The sequence below is a fragment of the Natator depressus genome, chromosome 10 (genome assembly GCF_965152275.1).
Source record: "Natator depressus isolate rNatDep1 chromosome 10, rNatDep2.hap1, whole genome shotgun sequence".
NCBI classification, from domain to species: Eukaryota; Metazoa; Chordata; order Testudines; family Cheloniidae; genus Natator; species Natator depressus.
Window position 1 is genome coordinate 57,334,430 of NC_134243.1, and position 23,850 is coordinate 57,358,279.

General features: G+C 44.5%; 1 protein-coding gene across 1 annotated transcript in view; it reads left to right on the plus strand.

Annotated features, from left to right (window-relative positions):
- Positions 1 to 23,850, plus strand: part of ADAM10 (ADAM metallopeptidase domain 10) — a 126,031-nt gene that overhangs the window by 25,263 nt on the left and 76,918 nt on the right. Inside the window, exon 2 of the mRNA XM_074966253.1 lies at positions 12,097 to 12,247. Coding sequence (XP_074822354.1) covers positions 12,097 to 12,247 — 151 coding nt within the window. The remainder of the gene's footprint in view (positions 1 to 12,096; positions 12,248 to 23,850) is intronic.

Sequence of the window (23,850 nt, forward strand, 5' to 3'; positions counted from 1 at the left end):
TTAATAGCTTGACAGCCCTACTGAAAATATGTTGCTACTCCACTGTTTGAAGTGGGGGGTGATAGATGGTGTGTTCAGGGGTCTAAGTTTCCCTATTCCTTCATTTTGTTTCATTTACCAGACAGCTTCTAGCTAAAGTAACCAGAGCTAGATACAAATACTTTAGTGTAAGGGAACACTAGTAAGCATGAGGAAATAAAGTCAAGTGAGAAGTCATTCTGCTCAAAAGGAGGAAGAAACTGGGATTCTTCCGGATCCTGTCCTTAGACCCTGGTGGATGGGGCAACGGCTTTTGACTATTAGATGTATGATTAATGTAAAGCTCTCAAATTGCCCTCCAGCTGATGCAAGGAGAGCTTTTTTTTTTTTTTTTTTTTTGTAATTAAAGAGATCCTCTTTGGGATTCTCACTCCTGGGTGCCTGTTTCCTAGTAGAAACTGGTAGAACTGAAATTCTTAACCTTTTTTGTTCCTTAACCACAGATGTAGCAGGTAGAAGAGAGCTCCCTCCCTCCATTGCTTGTGTGCCATAGGACTCTTATCTGTAGTCAGTTCCTTGAGCATAGCCAACAAGGGGCTCTCTGCAGAAGCACTGTCTCCATTTGGTACTATTGTCTTTTCAGCCTACTTCAGGTAAACTCTGTAGTGTTCCTCTTCCTTTCACTTTGGCCTGTTTCTTTCAAATATTCATTTTACTTTGACTTTGCTCTTTCACTGCTGCTGGTTCTGAAGTACTGATGGAATGCTGACCTCCAGATACCTAAGAAGAACTTAATTTCTGTGACTAGGTTTTGCCTTTTGAGTTTCAAGCACTTCAGAGATTTCAGGCTTGGTGCTTGGCCTTCATTCAGTTTTGGAGTCACTTTAATGAACATATGGTTTTGGAAACATTTTCCCAGAGTGTACATCTTCTTCACATGCTTGATCAAAGGGAAAAAAATAAGAGTTCTACTTGAAGCAGTCTGACCACCCTTAGAAAATCACCAAATTCATTTAATTTCCTATGAGTTCCCTGTGCAATACTGTTGCTAAGGTGACTGTGTCCAAATGACTATCCTACTGAATTGCAAATGGTAATGACCTGGGTGGCCTAACTGTGTAAGGCTATGTGTCAAGGCTCATTTGATGTGACACTGAACAGCTTCTACTGACTTACTCAGGGCTGTATTCATTAGGCGTATGAAAGGCAGATACATATGTTTATAAAGCACCATTACTGGGATTCAGTCTCTAGAAGGAATTCCACTTTGGATTCTCAGGGTTGGAGAACCTCTTTCTAAAGTAAGAATCCAAAAACGTTTCTTCCCCAGAGTTTATTTTAGGATGTACTTTTTTGAGTTGGCCACACTTTCCCTTTTCTTGTTCTTTAGATGCTCTCTACAGGCTTTCAAAGTCTTAAGCCTGATGCTTTTGAGAAGTATCTTCCCTTTCTCTTGTTTTTAAAACTTTGTTCATTGCTGGTCTTGCTCTTGATAGTTTTCATCTTTTCTTTTGAGACATCCTTCAAACTACTTATTCTTCAGCAGTGAGAATTGTGCCCAGTTGGTATTTTGTGTTAGGGATAATTACTACTTTTCTGAAGATCTCATTTACTAGGATTCTCACTCATCCACTTCCCCTGTCTTGGAGGGAACCTTCCTGAAGGTTGTTTTATTTTATCTTTACACTTCTTTAGTCTTCTTTTAACTTTGCAATCCTTTCACTTTGGCTTATTTTTCTTTAGGAAGTCTCTGCTGACTGCTAAATCATAAACTGAGTGAAATGTTCCAAAAGGTGGTTAAGCTATGTGGTAACATGCAGTCCCCAAAAGACAAGCAATTCATTCTTTTGCCCACTACTTTGGGTTCTTAGGGCATGTCTACGTTGTACATCAATGCACACTATGGGAGTGTGGTTTCTAAAGTGCTTGAGATTGCACCAGCACACTACACAGACCAATTAATGCACAACACATTTGTGTGCTTTAGAAATCACCCTTCCAATAGAGCTCATCACCTCACTGTGTTTAGACAAAGGTCAGGTCTACACTACGGACTTACACTGGTATAACTAAGTCACTCTGTGCGACAAACCCACACCCTTGTATGATCCAGTTATACTGACCTTACCCCCATCAGCGAGCTTCTCCCGTCAACATAGCTACCGTCTCTCACAGAGATGGATTATGACAACGAGAGAAGCTCTCCTGTTGGCATAGTAGCGTCTTCACTGAAGCGCTACAGCGGCACAGCCACTGCAGTGGTTTAAGTATAGACCTGCCGAAACCCTCACAAGATGTCGTGTAAATCATGTCAAGGTAAATTAAAGCTCATTAAAACCCCTCCCCCTGCTGTTCACTCCTGAACGTGCAGGGGCTACTTTATGCACATAGATTTCTCACCTCTCGTTGATTTTTGTCCCCAAGCAGACATGCCCTTAGAGACCGAAAACCTTTGAGCTTGGACAGTTTTGAGTGTCTTTCCAGGTAAAAATCCAGTAGTCTGAATCATACAAGATGTCTTCAGGAGGCAGAATTATGCAGTTACCTATCTACCTACTTCTCCCCCTCCAGTCCTCTTGGGGAGTTCTCCATTACTTGGGGAGATCTCCATTACTGTACTCTTTTCTCCTGTCCCCACAGTTTCCCAACTGCTGAGAGGAGGGAAAGGAATTAGAGGTGCTTTTCTTCTGTCCTTCTTGTTGCTTTAATTTCACAGAGAAATGGAGATAAACTCTTACCACTGAGCAGACAGTCTGCAGTTACCTTCTTATTAAATGTGCAACAGTGATAATAGGAAGATATGCTTTGAATTTTCCTGTGTGCATCAAAGCAATTGCTTATGAAGTCTGCTCCCCAAAATTTTGGGGAGATTCAAGCGTTGAGTAATGTGAGCTTCAGGGGAGCTTATGAACTATTTACAAATGACTGCTGTGAGATTTTATTGCTTGTGCGCTATTGGAGTTTTGATATGGGTATTTCCTACTTGATTCCCTGGCCGTATGTCAATTTGTATTTTAAACATATATATATATTTTTTTTAAAGGGAAGCTTGTCTAGAGTAGATGCTTGTGCTCTTTAATTCATTTTTATACCACCACCCCTTTTGGTCAGATAGTTAACAGTAAATTTTCAGATCTTTGTCAGAAAATGGTATTCTGTAGAACAAACGGTAAGGCAAGGGTAGTATATAGGCAAACTGGGGCCAAATCTGGACTGCCACACACTTTTGAAAGCACCCCAAAATCTTTTTATTTACTTATTATTTATTATCATTATTGTTTGTTTTCTCTGGCGTCTGGACCTTGACTATACCTTGACCAAAAAATTTGGACCTTGACAAAAAATAATTGACTTACCACTGTGGCAGGGGAACGTAAATGGGACATGAATGCCCAGTTATTCTGTTGGCACTCTTATACTAACAGTGGGGTAACTGGGAGCACTTTGATGTCAGCTTAGCTAAGAACTTGTATGTATTTATTTTGAGAGAAACCAAAATACCGTAGTAACTTCTGAATTAGAGAACGTATTTAGCTGAAAACATAAATGGCTTTTAGTATACAATAAGTCAAGATAGTGTTCAATATTTTGAAATCACACTGATTAGATGTAAGTTTCTGATATCAGTTAGTGTAGTATTTAATTTAAGGGAGAAGTTACAGAATTTTGGTATTTTAGTTGCAAGACCTGTCATGTAGCTTCATATTAGTTGACTGCATATTTTAAAGTGCCTTTAAGCAACTCCTAATGCTGCATTATTTATACTGTTTTATGACATGTACATTTTTTTTATATAAAGGAAAAATTGCTTGCATTTCTGTTCAATCAGTTTTGTAGTACTTCAGGAAACTGGTATTTTAAAGTATATTTTTGTGAAAAAGGCCCAGAGGCACAATTACTACCTGTCTATATTTTGAACCTACAGACAAAATTAATGGCAATATTTTTTTTCCTCTCACCATAGCAAAATAAAGGGTGAAAACCTGGCCCAGTTGAAAGGTCAGGATGTTGCTTCAGAGTGTTTGAAATCCGTTCATGTTTATTTTCTAATGTCCACTTACTTTTTCTGAGCGCTGGTCATTTTCTAAATGCATGCTTAGGGATGTCCCATTTATGTACTTTCCAATTCTGGATGTTAGACTGTCGGTTTAAGTGTCCTACTCTAACTGTGTTTTAAATATACTTGACATTGTGTATGAGTATGGCTGCGAGTCTGTCATGGAAGTCACTGATTCTGTGACTTCTGCAGCGGCCAGTGCTGGCTCAGGGGCTGCCCGAGTGGGCAGCCCCAGGCCACCAGCAGCAGTTTTGGTGTGTGGGAGGGGGCTCAGGGCCAGGGGTTGGGAGGTGTGGGGGGGTGCTTACCTCAGGGTGGGGCCTCCCTGGCTCCCATTAGCATGGCCCTGCAGTTCTTAGGCTGCAGAGGGGCCGGGGGCTCCCCAACTCCGCAGCTCCTATTGGCTGCAGTTCCTGGCCAATGGGAGTTGCCCAGCCGGTGCTTCTGGCAGGAGCAGCACGTGGAGCCCCCTGGGCTTGGCCCCTCTGCTGCCCCCTGCAGAGCCGGGTAGTCTAGCGTAGACTAGCGGGGGTCCCTGGGCACATGCCATTGCTCACCCTGTCCCCCCAGCACCAGCAGGGTCCCAGGCCACACACTGCTGCCCACTCTTCCTCCCCCGAGCACCAGCGGGGTCCTGGGCCACCTCCCTCAGCACCCGCGGGACCACCCCTCCCCCCAAAAACCCGTGACCCTCTGCCCAAGTTTTAGGGGTATATAGTAAAAGTCATGGACAGGTCACGAGCCGTGAATTTTTGTTTACTTCCCGTGACCTGTCCATGACTTTTACGAAAAAAAAAAAAAATACCCGTGACTAAAACGTAGCCTTATGTATAAGACAGATCCCACTCTTCAGACTTTATAATCTAGATAGACAACATACCAGCATGGAAGCAAACTGTAAAAGCTTACAAAGCCTGGTGGTGGGTTTTTTGTTTTGTTTTTGTTGCTGCTTTACTTGCTTCTTCAAATGATTTTCACACCCTTATCTTCTCTACAGTTGTTCCAGCTTAACTGTTCCACTTTTGTTAACTCAGAATGCTCTCTCTTCTGTGAGAGCTAGCTCCATAGAAAGAAATAGCTCCCTTTCATAAAGAAAAGTGACTAGGTACCTGCTGACATCAATGCTTTTTTTTTTTTCTAAAAGTTTTTCAAGATGGTTCCCAAATCTCTAGAGGTCTGTACTCACTCTCCTCCTGCCACTACAACTGCTTCACAGGGGTGCCTCCCGCCCTGAATGGGAATGTCTGCTGGAGATTGAACCCAGCCTGGTGAGGTCTTCCCTACTGCTTCATAGTTCTTACAGTGTAATCAAGTGTTTGCGCTTGGACACAGGGTGTGGACAAAAAAGCATCCAGCACCTACTAACCAGGTGCTAAAGATGTCCTCATAACTTTTTTTACTGGACGAAGAAGATGGGAAATTATTTTTAAACTTGTTTTCCATGTCCTAATGAAATTAGAACTGTAAAGTCAAGGAGTAATTCACAGCTCTAATCTGCTCCTTGAATTAACTCTTTACTATATATGTGCTCCTACCTCTTTCTGCACTCATTTGAAGAGTGGATTCCGCTTGCTCATTCTGATTTGAAAAAATTGGATAAGTTTATGAATTTTCCCATGATCTTGTCTAACTTTCAGTACTCATTGTTTCACTAACTCATTGTTTCACTAACTTTCATTCATTGTTATGTAATTTAAAGTAGTTTATGGTCATCGTGGTCTCACTTTTTAGAAAGGTATCTTGGTAAGCCTCACTTTAATTACTAATTGGCGCAGTGGAGTTGAGATCAGCTGTATGCCTGCCAGTCTACATTTTACTTTTACTTTCCATGATTCATTGCCCTAAATATTTCTGGGTGAGACTTCCTGAAGGAAACTTCTTAAGAGTTGTTAGCTTAAAAAAAATGATTTTCATGAGGCCCTCCTATCCTGATATTTTTAAATGTTACAAATAGACCAGCAAACAAACTTGGGTGTGTGAATTCCTACCTCCCCCATAGACGAGGGCTCCGATACCTGCTATTGCAGAGGTGGGCAAACTACAGCCTGCGGGCCACATGCAGGACCCTCAAGCCTAGCCCCTGAGCTCCTGGCCCGGGAGGCTCGCCCCTCGACCCCTCCCCTGCTGTGACCCCTTCCCCCGCAGCCTCAGTGCACCGCACTGCCGGCGCAATGCTCTGGGCGGCCATGCAGCGCAGTTGCAGAGCCGCAGCCTGACCCGGTGCTCTGAGCGGCGCGGCTGTAGCGCCACCAGCCACCAGTGCTCCAGGCAGCACGGTAAGGGGGCAGGGAGGGTTGGATAGAGGGCAGGGGAGTTCGGGGTGGTCATCAGGGGTCGGGGGGGTCAGAGGGCAGGGATCCTGGGGGGCAGGGGGACAGTCAGGAAGGAGAGGGGGGGTTGGATGGGGCGGCAGGGGGCAGTCAGGGGCAGGGGTTCCAGAGGCTGTCAGGGGACAGGGAGAAGGGGTGGTTGGATGGGACAGGGGTCCCGGGGGGGCAAGTCAGGAATGAGAGGGGCGGTTGGATGGGGCGGCAGGGGGCAGTTGGGTTGGGGGTCCGGGGGTGGTCAGGGGACAGGGAGCAGCGGGTGGTGGATGGGGTAGGAGTCCGGGGGGGGGGGTCATGGGATGGGGCGGGGGAGTTGGATGGGGCAGGAGTCCTGGGGGAGCTGTCACGGGGCGAGAAGCAGGGAGGTCAGATAGGAGGCGGGGGCTGGGCCACGCCTGGCTGTTTGGGGAGACCTAGCCTCCCCTAACTGGCCCTCCATACAATTTTGGAAACCCAATGTGGCCCTCTGGCCAAAAAATTTGCCCGCCCCTATGCTATTGGAAGGTCCACTTAATCTTTAAGGGAATTTATGGGTACCCTTCTCTGTTTTGTGTGTATATAAAAAAGAGAGAGGTCTCTCCTATCCCAGCCTGATTAGCTTATTGCTTCAGTTATACTCTTTACCCATTTATTCATCTTCTTCATGCAGAATATGCACATTCCAAATTAGCTGAACCATTTTCCTGATAGCTGAACAGGTCCTTTGAATATTCTTTAAATTAGAGAATGATGTTTCTCTGTTGCTGGACTTACTATTTTACCAGGCTGAATGAAATGGGATAAAATGCACTTCTGAGGTTATTTCCACCCCTCTAGTGAGTCTATTTAAAAGCAAATTAAGCAAAAACAGAAACTAGCTTTAATACTTTGTTATACTATCAGGAAGTTAGGTGTTGTTTCTCTACTATAGCATAAATGCTTTGAACTTTTGTAAGAGATCTGGGCAGGGTAGGCTGAAAATAGATCGTGTTTATGTTCCTTTGAATGCTTGACTTGGGAGAATAAAAGATGGCCTTTATATAAAGTGACATTAATAAGAGCCAGGTATGAAATGACTGTGAGTTAAAAAATTCTTTGATATTTTAGACTTCATTCGAGTTAAGTCTTTTTAAACTTATTATGCTTAGGCAAATGTAATTACTGCTCTGCCAAAGAGCCTGAAGAATCAGCAGTACTTAATTCCAGAGTATTCCTAAAAATGACTTCTGCTTAGTCCTTAGTTTCTCTTTTTAAAATGTAATTGTACATGAAAGCAAATAAATAAGCCAGAATATAATCAACCATTTTTACTTTATAGTATTGGTGGATAGCATGCATAAAGGGCCACGTATCTGACATAGTTTGGAGCAAAGACTGAGTGTTCTTATGATTTACGAGGCTGTTCTGTTGCTTTGAATAGCATATTGGTTGGCTGAGTTAATCGTTTCTTGTATGTAATTTAATGCTGGGTGGTCATCCTTTGATGGAGCATTTAACTTTTTTTGCATGGGAATTTTTTCTTGTGTAAATCTAAATGAAATACAGCGATTGGCTAGTCATGGAGAACACTTTTGTGTTTAGGGAAGATCAAGTGTGTAGTATTGTTCCCTTGTTGCAGCAGTAGCGGGCAGAACTTGTGTATGGGGGTAAAAACTGTGAGAGTCTTGAAATGAATCCATCATAAAGATGGTGTCCCAACTGAACTTCTGTTAGGTACAGCTATGGAGTGATTTCTCTGAAAAGCCATGCCTAACCATATCTTAGTAGAATAAACATTGCCTCCTTCCAATCCAAATGTAAAGCTCACTGCTTCACCCTTGCTCTTCTTCTAAGCTGCGCATAGTATACCAGTATTTGCTTCAATAGTTAAAGCATGCATAATTTCCTTTGGGGGCCAGAAATGGAAAAGAAAATTCAAATGCAGTGCTAGTGTATTTGTTTTACAATAGAAAGTGATACGATCACAGTAATGGCCTGGATTAAAACCATGAATATAAAATCTAAAAAAACTGAAGGTAGCAACTTACAACGAACCTAAATTTGCAACTGTCTCACTCTTGGCACATACACAGAGGCCTCTGCTCTATTGTCCTCATTTTGGGAGGATGAATCCTCACTTGAATTTGGCTACGGAGATAAGGGGAGGTACAAATCAATGGTAACCCCTCTACTTTGACTACTTAGTTCATTTCTGGATACTTCATCTCCAGAAAAAATATACCAGAAGTATAACAGATTCAGAAATGGGGGACAATTACTGGAGGTATGGAAAATCCAGGATATTTTTAAAGATTGTGAAATTAGTGTGATGAGGAAATGAATGAGGTGACATAAGAGATAAGAATGCCTTCAGATTGACTTTCTCTAGCACTTATATATCTTCTCATAGAACAAAGGAGGTGAATGAAAATTAAATGAATTAAATTTAAAAATGAAATTTTATTTAAACATAACATGTAGCTATCTAATGGCAGCAAATGCCACAAGTTACAGAGGTAAAGTCTTGGGGGCTGCATTAATTCTTCAGTAGCCTTCTCTGCTTGGAAAACTACCTTTAAAGGGGATAGTGGTGTTTGGGGAAATCCCTGTGGAGCTGTGCTGGCCAGGGAGATGGGCAGAGCAACAGAGTCCTGGCATCCAGGGGATTGGCTTCGTTTGGGATTGAACTACTTACATACTCATTGGGAAAACTACATTTTCTCCTACCCTTAAATTAATTATTTGGAGAAAACTCACGGATCTGATTTTCCTTGGATATATTTATTTTTACCATAGTGAAATCCTCCAGATCCCATCTGACAATTTATTTCTAGAGAAAAGGGGATGGTCCAGGCCAAGTTCTGGAAGATCAAGGACAGGAAACAGAAGAATGAGTTTCCGAGGAGGAGAACCTTGAGAATAGAAAAGATGATTCTCAAATAGATGAGCAACCAGTTTTAAGTGTGCTGAGCACATTAAAAAAATCATAAGGGAGAAAAAAGCAGATGGTGAACGTGCCACAGTAACAGAAGTAGAACAAGATAGAAATTTTGTCCTTGGAGTTTTTTTATATGGACACTTTTGCACAAGGAAATGTTCAAATCACCAGTCCATTTCATATAGGTAACTAAATAGTGATCAGATCTGGAGTTGAAAACTGGAAATGAAATAAAAGACTGCATATCTTACTTCCAGTACATTAACTTGGATATCAACAACTGTGTGTATTAACTTTAAAAATAAATGATCTGAAATTCCTTTTACTCCCACTTAATCCTGAGTGAAGGTGAAGATGGTGCTTTTGCTCCATTTTTATCTGCTTTTTTGTCATTACTTCCATTTCATACCAAATCACAGTGCCACATTTAGAACCAGAGTATTTCTCCAAACCATCTTTGAAGCCATGGGGTATACCCTATCAAAGGGATGATGTGGGGAAGATTTGGCAAGTCACTGAGCAAAGCTTGAGTAATAAATATTGGTACTATTTGAACATTTCTTCTAGAAGTCTGGTTGGCAAAAGTTATACTAAAGACATTTTTTGTTTTAGAACTATTGGCTTATTTTAAAAAACATTTGACTTTCACATAATTAACTGCAAATTAGTGTTTGTACATCGCTGCAGAGTTGGTGTTTACATTTGAACAACATTATGAACTATGTTCAAATGTAAAATGCTGTCTTCATGCACGTGACTGCCTAATCCATTGTGTTCTTCAAATACAGCAGCTTCAGATGAAGCTATTTCTATGAATTTGCAAGAGGAAGGATTATAAATTGGTCATTTTGTTCTTCTGCTTGGGTTTAATGACAACACTGGAAGGCCTCCTTGTCTCCAACTATATAAATTTACATACAAAGTACTAATGGCAAATACTCATGTGTTCTGCATGCAAAATGTGTGTAATGTTTTAAGGCCTATTTTAATTAGGGTGGGTAGTTTTTTAATTTTCCTCAACATGCTGTGGTAGTTTAGTGTCCCATTCGAACAAAGAATGCAACAATGACGGGGCATCAAAACTCTCTTGAATTCTGTATAATAACTTTTGGCCTGATCTTCAAAGTTGTTTAACACGTGAAGTTTACATTCATTTGCTGGAATTTGAGGGCACCCACCTTTTTATTGCTTTTCCTCTTATGAGCACCTTGAATTCTTAAGGGTTTAGATTTCTGGACCGAAACCTTCACTTTAGGGAGCAAAATCACCATGCTCAGTCACTTTAAGTGCCTTATATCCAATTAAAAATGCTTTGCAAGATATAAAAATATTATAGCTGATCTTCATCAACTCATCTCTTCCTCTCCTGTTGGGTTTGTTCCTCTTTTTTCTATTCTTCCTCCCCACTACTTTCCACAGTTAAGCTTTTACTTGTCTTTTTGTCCCCAGTCTGAACTATTGAATCCCTTCCTCTTCAGTTGTTTCCATAAAGCTTTCTTTTAGCTTGCCTTATTAACTCTGAAACAATATTCTTCATGCATAGAATTTACATGCGGATTGTGTTGCTTCAGATACTGAAGGAAACTATACATAGTGGCTATACTTATGTGTAGGAAGAATAATTGCTTAGAACACACTTAATGAATGTCAGGACTTATTAGAATATCTTGTCTCAAACGATCACGTGTGAAATTTATTTTGTACTATCACTTTTGCATATTCACTTTCCAAAATAGAAGCAGAAGTCTTACTCACTTTTTATTTAAAAATATGAAACATACGAAATAGAAGGGAAACAAGTAGTGGCCTAGAGCATTGCATACATAGTATTCACCATTCGGGGCATGAGTCCCCACCACTCTCCCATCCATAAGGGTTTGTGGGAGGAAGAAATTTTCAAGACAAAGCCAGCCCGGGAGTCACTCGTCCATTTTGAGTTAGTAGCAGCAACCCTCAGTCCCCTGTAGATTCATTACTTTTCTTTCTGAAGTTTTACTTGGGAAATGTCACCGAGATGCTGTTTGCTCCAAGCCCCTCCTGTCTACTCCACAGGTTGCTCACCATCAGCTTTGACATCCGGGTTCGTGTTTTCCTGTTTCTAATGCCCCTCCCATTTAACATCCTCCGTCCCTTCCTTTTTCTTCCCATCCTTTTGTCTGTTAGGTTGCTTTAGCAGTCTAATTTAGCACATACCCAGAATTTGTCTTCAGGCAGATGTCTACACAGCGGTAGAGAAGTCAGTTCACTAGCTTATCAATGCCAGTTGACTATTCAGATACCTAGTCTTGCAGTGAGTCTTGTACTAAGGCAGAAGTACTCAATGTCTAGCATAACTTTAAAACCATTGTTTTGGGCCCTGTCTGCACTACATGTAGATCCAGGCAAAGCTCTCAAATACCAGTGCTCCTGGCCAGCTCTCCAGTTCCCTTCCATCCTCAGGTTAGCCAGGTTTCTCTTCCAAATTTCTCATGCACTCAACAGGAGTCAAAAACCTTCTGCAGGGAAATGTCTAGGCCAAGAGGCTTGAATTCAAGCTGAATCCTCAGGGATGTTTCTTCAGCCTTTTTTGCTTGCATGGAAAACTGCTTTGGAAGCACAGTTATCACATGAAAGAATATTTGTATCGCTGCACGTTTAGACTTGCTTTTAATTGCCGTGTTTTGGCTTGCAGAAGTAAGCCTTCAATTTTGAGTAGAAACTGTAATGCTAGCATTGCAGAATGAAAATACAAGTGTGTTTTTCTTTTAGGAGTGCAAAAGAAAAACATCAAGTTGTTCTATTCACTGATACTTTTGAAATTCTGAGACTCAGATTACTGTTTTTTTTTCTTTTCACAGGCCAGTATGGAAATCCTTTAAATAAATACATTAAACATTATGAAGGATTGTCATATGATGTGGATTCATTACACCAAAAACACCAGCGTGCCAAAAGAGCAGTGTTGCATGAAGACCAGTTTCTGCACCTAAATTTTCATGCACATGGAAGGTGAGTAATTTTTACTTAAGGCTATTCACCTTAAGAATACTTTCCATTTTTTTTAACAAAATACAAGTGCATTGGTTGAAGTACTATACCACTGCATATGAATGTTATATAACTTGAATGTTAAAATATTTTAAAGATACCTTTTATAATGCAAGTGAATTAATTGTAAGTGTTCAGAGTAAATCACACTGAGTTGTAACTACCTCTCATTTTTACTTAGATTTCCTCAAATTTTCTTATTTAACCTCAAACCAAAGATTTAATTTTTGGCTAAGACTAAATCTCTTTTGGTTTTTGAAATATATTAAGAGTGGAGTGGCATAGTTATTCCTGGTTTTGTAATGCATTTTTGGACTTTGTGAATAGCACAAAGCTGTACACTGAACTTTTGCCTATGAGTAGTCTTCATTGAAGAAAATAGTCCAATTTGGGACAAAGTACTGAATTTTGTAAGCCACTAAAAATGCATTTTCTATACTTGTGCATGAAAACATAACTGAAAACTAAAGTTATTTAATTCCATGTTGCCGGAGAAAATTAGGTAGTTCCATAGTGTCATTGTAGATAAATGGGGTGTGTGGGAGAAAACTAGCACTGTGCTGCAAAGATTTGAAAAACTCTGGTCCTGCCGGTAGCATTTTCTTTTAAAAAAGAGAACTCTTGCATTTAACATAACTTTTGCACTTCCTGATTTTTATGGTCAAATTTGCTCTGAGACTGTCTATACTACGAGTGCTACAGCAGCACAGTTCTGCAGCTGTGCGACGGAAGGGGTTTTTCTGTTGCTGTGTTGCCCGATTCTTTAGTAGTTATTATTGATTTCCCATTAATACTAATTTAAAGAGGGTACTGTAGGTTCTAGTCCCAGGATTTGGCATGACAGAATCAAGGTTATTGAGTTCAATATCTGGCTGGGAACCCCAGAGTACATAATGTAGACGCTCGGGCTGAGGGCAAAGCAAAGCTTTAACACCTTTTGTGAACACAATTAGTAAAACCACCAAAGCTCCAAACCGGATAAAAAGATAGCAAAAATACAGATTTATGGTGATATCTTGTACCATTCCTCACATATATACTCATATAGTCATTCCCTTGCTTGGGGATCTGATGGTAAGAGACAACCTGCTCTGACCCTGGCATGCCAAACAAGTCCGATGGTCCAGATTGACGGACGACAATGACCCCCTTTATGTGGTGGTTTGGCCTATTGTAGGGCCCAGGGGCTGTCATGAATATTCATTCAAATGCTCAGCATCCCTTGTCCATATCCAACTTTTACCCTATAGGTAAGTATATTAATGATTTTAGCTTATTATCATATATATCAGTTAATTGCCAGGGCTAAGCATCTGCTGACAATCTATCCGAACATATCCAAGCCTAGTATCAGCTCAGCATTCCCGTGGTAACCTGGTAGCATTTTAGACAACCCCTTCCCTTAAGCACACTATTCCCAGTTCCCCAAAACTCAGAGTAACTTTGCCATTTATTTATGCCAGAGTTCACAGGCCTCAAAGCCTTATGATAATTTATACCTTATATTAACTGCTTAAGCTAATATCTTGCAGGATATGGGCCTGTAGGTTCCTTGAATTACTGCAAAGTGAAATAAGATGCTAAAGCTAGCTCTGTAGGCTATAACTATAGTAAATCTATCTCCTTGAGAGATGGTAGCTAGGTTGAGGGAAGAATTCTTTTGTCAACCTAATGGTGTCACTACTGGGGCTTAGGTCAGCTTAATTTTTGTCTCTCAGGCGTGTGAATTTTTCACGCCCCCTGAGTGATGTATCTAGGTCAATACAGGTTTACAGTACAGGCCCATTTACGCACGAATCCACTTAACGCGCGGTAGCGCCATACCTCCCAGCGCTACCTATTTAACACGCGAGACTCGTTAACGCGCGGTACAGGAACTTGCTATGTAGCACTACAGATTTGTTCACTAACTCACTGACCTAGAAATGGACAGGAAGTGTGGGGCGGAAACATGTTGTACGTCTTTACTGCCAACAGGGGGAGAAGGGGCAGCAACGTTTAAAGTGCTGCTGTGGATGGTCCTTTGCTGCGGCAGCGCTTTAAGGGCCACCAACGTGGGAGGCAAAAAGGGCAGGGACGTTAAAACACTGCCGTGGCAGCACTTTAAGGATGGTCCTTTGCTGCGGCAGCGCTGGGCCGCCGGCAGGGGGTGGGGTGCAGCAACATTAAAGCGCTGCCGCGGCAGAGGACCCTGCAGGGCTTTAAGGTCCCTGCCCCTTTTGCCCCCCTCAGCTGCCGCCGACGGGGGGTGGGAGGGCAAAGGGAGCAGCTGCCCCGGCGCTGGTGATTTAAAAGGGCCCAGGGCTCCAGACACTGCTACCGCAGCAGTGGCATCCAGAGCCCCGGGCCCTTTAAATCGCCACAGGAACCCCAGGCGGCGCAGACCAGGCAGCCTGGAAGGGCTGGCTGGGGGATACTGACCCCTAGCCCTGTCCCTTCTAGGGGCCAGAGCCGCCCCCATACCAGTAAGTGTCCTGAGTTACTTTCACCCCTGTGTTGTAGTAGTGTTTTTATTAGATTACACATTTGAATTTATATTCTTGCAAAGCACCGTTAACAGCTAGGCCTGCTGTATTTGGGACACTGTGAATATGTATGTAATCCTAGGGGGTGTGTGTGTGTGTATATTTATAGCTATCTTAAGATATTTCAGCATGGCCCTCTTAACCCGCGGTCCGTTAGCGGAGAGGGTGACTGGAAAAGTTTGCTGAACTCTTGCATGTTGCGATGGTCTGGCCTCTTGCTTAGAAGAGTCCCCCTCTTGCCTGTGTGCTTCGGCTCCCCTCCCTATTTTGTTATGTGTACAGAGACATTTAAAGTCAAGGGCCCTACTGGAAGAAAACACATTGTTCCAATAGGGCAGAGCCATTCAACATTGATGGCTGTGCCATAGCTTCTCAGACAGTCTTTCTGCTAGGTGTCATGCTGCTGCTACAAAATGGGTGCTCTGATCAACAAAGGAGGTTGTAATGCAGCATGAAGGTCATGCTCCAAATGATTACAATGGAAAGTAGAGCCCCTGAAACAACATGGGGTTTACAATTTGATATTGACACATCCTCAGTTTCACATGGACCACTTGTGATCAGTAAATAATCAATGACACTCTCCAGAAAAGTACCAGTATTGTAAACAGATTCCATCATCTCTTACTGCATTTTGTTTCCCTAAAAAATTTAGCTCGTGTGGTATTCCATGTTCTAAATATTACCATAGTATGTTGATAGTTATCTGCTGCGTTTTACCACAAGTATCTTCAATGGTGGATTAGTCATCCATATATGTAGCTTTATCTACATGCTAATTTTAAAGCTCCATTGGATGAAAATAGCTAAATAAAATTTAGATAGTGATCTTTGAAATACTTTACACTGTAAACTAGTCTGTTGCACTCCAGTGCCATAAGGTAACTGAGTCCAGGAACCTGACAGGTTTCTTTAAAAGATAACTGAAGATGTTCTAATGCTATCTTAGAAAGGATTTAAAAAAAAAAATATGGAAGGGATATAAATCTGTGCGCTTCAGGGCATAAGCCAACTTCTTACTGAAGGGGTTAAGAAGAAACTTCCTACACAGACAGGTGTCACAGTTCTGGTTGAGCTCCTTGTAGACACTCAGCAGGCTGCTGAATTTGGATCTCAGCACTGGACTTCTGTGTGTTTTGGCTTTCTGAGCAGACTCCAGGCACTACCTCTGGCTTTAGGTCTCTAAGCACACTCTCAGGGTAAAGATCCTCCATCTAACTCTGGCCTCTCTCCGAGCTGGGACTATATTGGCCACTTGCCTAGGCCCTGATACTAGCATCATCTTCCCAAGGCTTTCCAGTAGCTTAACTACATCCATCCCAGAACTCCAATGATGTGGACACTCTGCTTTTATGGTTTATCCCTTCAGAGACAATCTAATAGCTGAAGCAAATAGTATTGGAAACCGTAGGCAAGTTTATCACTTTCACATAAGATGGCATCAGAGGTACAGATCTAGGCAAAACAAGAAACATCTGCGCTAAAATCCTTGCCTCAGTTTCCTCAACACTTTTCAGCATTCTTTGGGATTGTATTCTGTGTCCTCCTGTGGTTCCAGGACTCCATTCCTCCAGGTCAGGCTTCTCTTCCAGATCCTGGAGTCACTGTCTGACCTCTGCAGTCCGTTTCCTCTAGCTGTGGCTGGTGTCCCGCAGTCAAATAGTCCTCGTTCTCTCTCTCCTCTGCTTCTGGTTTTAAAGGGCTATACCCGCCCTAGGCTATATCTACACTTAATATGCTATACAGCAGCAGTGTTTCAGTGCAGACAATCACTACGGTGATGGGAGGGGTTCTCTTGTTGCTGTAGTTAATTGGCCTCCCCTAGAGGCAGTAACTAGATCGACAGAAGAACTCTTCCATTGACCTAGCCCTGTCTAAACTGGGGTTAGGTCGGCATAGCTACGTCTCTCAGAGGATGGGTTTCTTACATCCTGAGAGAGAGAGATCTGTGCAGATGTAAGTTTTCAGTGTAGCCTATCCCCTGGTTTTTGTGTCCCTTGTGGAGAAAAGCCACTGCTCCAAACCCCCACTCTGTGAACAAACTTGGTTGAACTGGTTCCCATAGACTTCAGCATTTCCATTGTCCTAAGGTGCCCCTCTTGAGTAAGAGCTGTTTTTGATGATGACTATCCATTGCTCCTGGTCTGGGAGAGACACGACACCAGCCCTGAGAGCAGATGACTGACTGTACATCCCCTGAGATGTTTAGTGATGCAGAAACTTCATCAAATCAACCACAATTCAGAAGTGTTATGTAGATCTCCAAATAATCACAGCAGGTTAGTACAAAATTGCCCAATTGGGATTTTTGCACCTTCTCCTAAAACATGCGGTACTGCCTGCTGCTGCAGGCTGAACAGTGGACTAGATATGTCTGGTCTGGTAATTCTTACGTTAAATGTTTTGAATGCATTCTTAAACTAAAGGGCAAAGATTAAATATACACACAATGCTCAGTGTAGAAATTAAGTGTTATAAAAATTATGACACTCTTTAAAACTGGTGGTGCTGGAGTTTCAGCCACAAAAACAAGCAATTCAGTGTTGTGGGTGACGTTTGCCAACTTAGGTAAATAGATATTGGATCAAGAAATTATTATGTACATAGGTCGGTGGATGGGTTAAGGGCACATATTCAGCCTTGGGATTCCTAACTATGAATATAGATTTTGTTTTATACATAACTTATTTTTATGGTAATATGGAATAAATCTGTTTACAGTTTTTTACATTTGCTATTGTATGAACTGACTTCTTTGATATTCAGTCATAACTCTGTTCTGAATATACATTAAAAATTACTACTTGGTGTGTTTCAGAGGTTAAAGCACTGATTGTTGTTAAATCATGCTAGCAAAGATTGTAAATACACTTTGTGCAATATTCTCCCCCTCCACTTAACTACAGTAAACTGGCACTTAAAAAAATACCACCCAGAAACGATGTCTCTTATGATCTGTTTGCAAAAGTCATCTTGAGTGCAGACCCATTTGAGCTTGTAGGGTTTAGGTGAAATGTCTTGAAACATAGACCCTGAGTCTGCAATGGGCTGCACCAGACAAGTCCTTGGTCTGCACCTAAAACTTAGGTCAACCCAGCCACGTTTCTAAGGAGCATGAAAAATCCACACCCTGAGCTCTGTAGGGGTTAGGTCACCTAACCCCGGTTGTAGATGGTGCTAAATTGATGGAAGAATTCTTCCATCAACCTCCCTACTGCTTATTGGGGGAGGAGGATTAACAACAGCAGTGAGAGAACCCCCCTGTTGCTGTAGTGAGTGTCTAAACTGAAGTGCTACAGCAGCACAGCTGCAATTGTGCTGCTGAAGCGGTTTCAATGTAGACATAGCATAAGCCCAAGTATAGACACCACTAGATTGATGGAAGAATTCTTCCATAGACCTAGCTACCACCTTTGAGTGGATAGATTTACTACAGTGATGGAAATCCTTCTGTCGCTGTAGCAAGTGTCTACATTGCAGCACCACAGCCATGCTGCTGAAGTGTTTGTAGTGTAGACCTACTTTAAGGCTCTGCCTGTGTGTAGTGGTCTGCCTGCATGGAGCCAGTTGTAAGATTGGGGCATTAGCGGGGGACTTTATATATTAAAACCTCATTCCCTGGCTGAATTCTTATCTTAGCTTGGTTTCAGAGTAAAGCCGTGTTAGTCTGTATTCGCAAAAAGAAAAGGAGTACTTGTGGCACCTTAGAGACTAACCAATTTATCTGAGCATGAGCTTTCATGAGCTACAGCTCACTTCATCGGATGATAGCTCACGAAAGCTTATGCTCAAATAAATTGGTTAGTCTCTAGGGTGCCACAAGTACTCCTTTTTCTTTTTGCGGATACAGACTAACACGGCTGCTACTCTGAAACCTGTAGAAGTGTGGCGCATCTATATATTTTTATTACAGTGCTTTAATTCTCATTTCAGAAGCTTTACCCTTTTAAATTGACTTTGAAGATCTCTGCTTATTTCTTAGGCGTAGTGACTTTTATAACATACCATTAAAATATTGCAGAAGTGTGAAAAATTGTAATTCTAAGCAATTATCCAAAGACTTTCTACACGAGATGTTGTTTTTGTAAGGAGAACAAAGCTATTCTTTTTAGATGGGGAGAAGCACTTTTGCACTTGTGCTAATGTCAAAATATTTATTGAAAATTAAAGAATATTATTGGAATACTAATAGATTTATGAATATTTCAAAATACTGAAAACTAATTAAATTTCAACTTGCCGTTCAATTTTTGTTTAACATTCCAATTTAGAACAATACCTTGCTGTGTTTACATTTTCTTGCATCAGTTTAAAAAAAAAGTGCATGTACATGAAAGCAGAAATTATCAAAATAATTCTTTATAAAGGTTTGAACGCTTAGAACAACTTAATGAATTAATTGCTGTAACTTGCTGAAATTTTTCCAGAGCAAAAATCTAACGATACCAGACGGGTGTTGCATAAACTTAATTGAAGAGCTCTGATACCACCTACAAAACTTTTTTGTTTTCTGTGGCTCTGTTTCCTTCTGGGGCTTTTCGAGGATCAGAGGCTACTGCTGAGAAAAGTTCTTGTTTGTGAGTGAAGATGCAGAGGACCTCATATTGTAACTGCTTTCCTGGGCTCGTGGTGCATTTAGAGCTGGTTTTTTCTTTACAGAAATATCTGATGTACAGGCTAGGCTGTAATACTGCTTCATTACTTGATTTTTAACTGCTATCCGTTCCCTGCATAGAGAAGAATCAAAATACTCTTCAGCTCAGTGTCCAGAAAACTTGCTGGTGGCATTGGTGGGAAAACAATGTGTGAAGAATCAGAGTATTCAAGTATGGCCGGCTGGCTTCAGTGTGATCTGTCTTTTCATCTGTAGAATTCTGCTTAATAACACTAAGACCAAAGACATTTACATCTCTTTACATTTGAGTCATTTTAATTGAACTGATATTTAGATAAGTAGTCTCTGCTAGTAGTGTCCAGTATATAACTATTGTTCTTCTTCGAGTGCTTGTTCATGTCCATTCCACGTTTAGGTGTGCGTGCGCTGTCTGCCTGAGCGTCGGAAACTTTTCCCCTTAGCAGCTCCTGGCGGGGCCCCCCGAGTGGCACCACTGTGCTGTGCATATATACCCCTGCTGGCCCGACCCCCTCCAGTTCCTTCTGACTGTCCGTGGCGGCGTTGGAACAATCTCTCTCTCTCTCTCCCTCTCCCTCTCCCTCTCCCTCTCCCTCTCGTAGAAGAGCAGTCCCTTAGCCTTTAGAGTAGCTGTTATCAGTTTGTTAACTTACCTATTGTGGACACTTAAGTCATTAGGTGCTTTGAGGCTTCCAGCACCTGCTGCGGGGCATGCCGCAGGCCCACGGCTTCAAGGCTTGCGCCACATGCCGCAAACCTATGCCAGTTAGTGACCCCCATGACTCATGTCTACGTTGCCTGAGGGACGGACATCAAACTGAAGGGTGTAGGATTTGCGAGGCATTTAAGCCAAGAACAAGGAAAGAAAGAGACTTTCGTCTAAAGCAGCTGTTGATGGAGGGTGCATTGCAGCCACCAGGCCCAGAGCGCCCAATGCTGGCTCAGGCTTCCTCGGTGTGTAGTGCCCCGGAGCCATTGAGAGACCCGGCACCAGCTAAGCACCAAAACTCTTGGCCCCAGAGTGCCAGGCTAGGCCCCGGCACCGCTCGTCCTCCCCGGTGCCGTCCCCTGCGCAGCCGAAATGAAGGCGCGGTCACTCCCCACATAGGAGGCCGGCACCTCCCAAGGCACCGAGCGCCGGTAAGAGCGGGAAGGCCGAGGCACCTGCGGTCCCGGCAGCACAAGTCCCACCAAGCCCGGACCTAAGTGAGCTCAGTGCGGACGATGGGCTATAGGGCATAATGGATCAGCCCTGTACGCCTGGCTCCTTTGAGGCTGTAAAGGACCTCATCGAGCTGTCGGCGGCGAGCCCCCTCCTGTATGGGGAGAACGCTCCGGCACCCATGTTTTGGGTGCTATCGAGGGGTAAGCTGGCAGTGGTGTGCTGCTCGAGGACACTGTCCCAGCACCGCTCCCGAAGTTGGTCCCGGTTGAGCTCCGACTCCGCAGAGTCACAGTTGCCAGCGGCCCAGAAGGAGGTTGCGGCACCAGCAGTGGGTCAGCGCAGGGAGGCATCGGAAAGGGCACGCCACACTCTGGTACCACCCAGAGACCAACTCCTCCTGGTGCTGAGACAGCCCTTGCCAGAGGACTCCCGGAGACAGTCCCGGTCCTGGGGATACCAGTACTGCTCCTGCTCAGCCAGGAGCCGCTCGTTCTCCCCCTGGCGCAGATCATTGGCACCGCCATGGCCTTTGTGATCAGCATCGCTGCAGTCTGGCACCGACTCTGGCCACTATAGCTAGCTGCACTGGGCCCCAGACAGCAGGGACCCTCAGGTGGGCTGGCAACCCCAATGGGGGCCGCCAGGCCATTGGCCCTTCTGGACCCCCTGGGCCCATCAGGAGCATCAAGGGCAAGTTACTCAGTGCAGCGGTCCTGGTCCCTGCACTGATGCCAGAAGGTGCCGGAGGCTACAGTTTCCAGACCTCCAGCTTCCCCCCAGGATAAATGGGAGAGACTGGCACAGAGTCTGGTGCCATCCCATGGACTCCTGCCCCGGCCTGAGCCGGAGGCCCTTCCCACGGGAGAAGGGCAGCAGGAAGACCAACTGGAGGGGGTTGAGCAGCAGCTTAACCTCCTCGTCTTCCCCGAATACGGCGGTGGCGGGTTCAGAGGTGTCCAGCCCTCCACCGATAGACCATAGAGCCCACCAGGAATTGCTGCGCAGGGTCGCCCAGAGCTTGGGGTTGCAGGCTAAGGAGACAGTTGAGCAGGAGACCCCATGGTGGACATTTTGAGCCCCGAAGGTCCGTCCAGAATAGTGCTCCCGCTCATTAAGACCATTCAGTCCAACTACAAGACGACTGTATGGCAGACCCCAGCCTCCAGCACTCCAACAACCAAGGGAGTGGAGAATAAATATTTTGCTCCTTCTAAAGGCTATGAGTTCCTGTTCTGCCACCCCGAGTCCGTGCTCCCTAGTGGTCTCAGCGGTAAATGAAAGGGAGCGCCATGGACAGCAGGCCCTGGTCACTAAGGCCAAGGAGGCGAAATGCCTAGACCTTTTTGGTAGAAAGGTGTACTCATCTGCGGGCCTTCAGTTGAGGATTGCGAACCAGCAGGCCATCCTCAGCAGGCATAATTTCAACTCCTGTGCAGTGGTGGAGAAGTTTAAGGACAACCTCCCTCAAGGTTCCCAACAGGAGTTCACAGCCCTGGTGGACAAGGGCAAGGCAGTAGCCAAGACCTCTCTCCAGGCCCCCCTGGATTTGGCAGACGCGGCGGCTAGAACAGTCGGGTCAGGGGTGGTCAAGAGGCGCTCGGCGTGGCTCCAGGAGTCAGGCCTGCCGCCCAAGATCCAGAATACACTCCAGGACCTCCCCTTCGAAGGGTCAGGGCTCTTCTCGGACCAGACAGACACGAGGCAGCACAGCGTCAAGGACTCGCGAGCTACGCTTAAGTCGCTGGGTATGCGCACCCCAGTGATCCAGAAGAAGCCCTTTAAGCTGCAGCCTCCCCCTCAACGCCAGTACCAGCCTCGCCATAGGCATGAGACTTACCGTAGGCGAGGCAGGGATAACAGGCGACAGCGCAACAATAGTAACAATAATGCGCCGGGCCAGAACCAAGGCCAGCACAAACCCCAGCTGGGCACTAAGCCAGGCTTTTGAAAGTGTGCTCAGGGACAGCGTACCAGACCAGTCACCGGATCTGTCCCTTTGTTTCCTGAACCACCTGTCCCGTTTCTCCCGTGCATGGTCCACCATTACGTCAGACAGGTTGGGTCTCTCTCACGGTACGGAACGGGTACTCGCTGCAGTTCGTCTCCCTCCCACCTCCCTTCCCCGTCCCTCTTCAGGGACCCCTCTCATGAACATCTCCTAGAGAAGGAAGTCCTCTCGCTGCTAGAGGCGGCGGCGGTAGAGGCGGTGCCTCATGGCCTAAGGGGGAAGGGGCTCTACCTCCGGTACTTCCTCGTCCCCAAGGCCAAAGGGGACCTTCGCCCCATCCTAGACCTGCGCGGGCTCAACAAGTTCCTGGTCAAGACCCGGTTCCACATGGTCTCTCTGGGCACCATCATCCCTTCCCTGGATCTGGGGGACTGGTACGCTGCCCTCAACATGAAGGACGCGTACTTTCATATCGCCATCCACCCAGCACATCGACGGTTCCTATGCTTCACCGTGGGCCAAGAACATTACCAGTTTGCAGTTCTCCCATTCGGTCTAGCTGCGGCCCCAAGGGTGTTCACGAAGTGCATGGCGGTGGTGGCGGCCTTCTTACAGAGGCAGAGAATCCGGGTGTACCTGTACCTCGACGACTGGCTTCTAGTGGGCCGATCTGAGGACTTGGTAGTGACAGCGCCAAGGGACGTGCTGGACTCCCTGCTGTGGTGGCAGTCCCAGCCTGTGGTTTGTGAAGGTATCCCCTTTGCCGCCCCACAACCAGACCTGACGCTGGTGACGGATGTTTCAGACCACAGATGGGGGGCTCACCTGGGGACCTCGTGATGCAGGGGGTTGCGATCCAGAGCAGAGCGGTCGTTCCATATCAATGTGAAGGAGCTCAGGGTGGTTTGTCTCGCCTGCCAGACCTTTCACACCACTCTGAGTGATCACAGCGTGACAATTCTGACAGACAACACTACTGTCATGTTTTATATAAACAAGCATGGCGTGGCTCATTCCTTGCCACTCTGTCACAAGGCTCTCCTCCTCTGGGACCTTTGCATAGCACATGCAATTCACTTCGAGGTGTCCTATCTCCCAGGGGTACAAAAAGAGCTGGCGGACTCCCAGAACAGGACGTACCACATGCCTGAGTGGACGCTCAGGGCGGACGTCGTGCATTCGCTCTTCCGCAGGTAGGGGGTTTCCCCGGGTAGACCTGTTTGCCATCAGGGCCAACACCCAGTGCCCGCGGTTCTGCTTGTTCCAGGGCCGCAGCCTGGGCTCGCTTGCGGA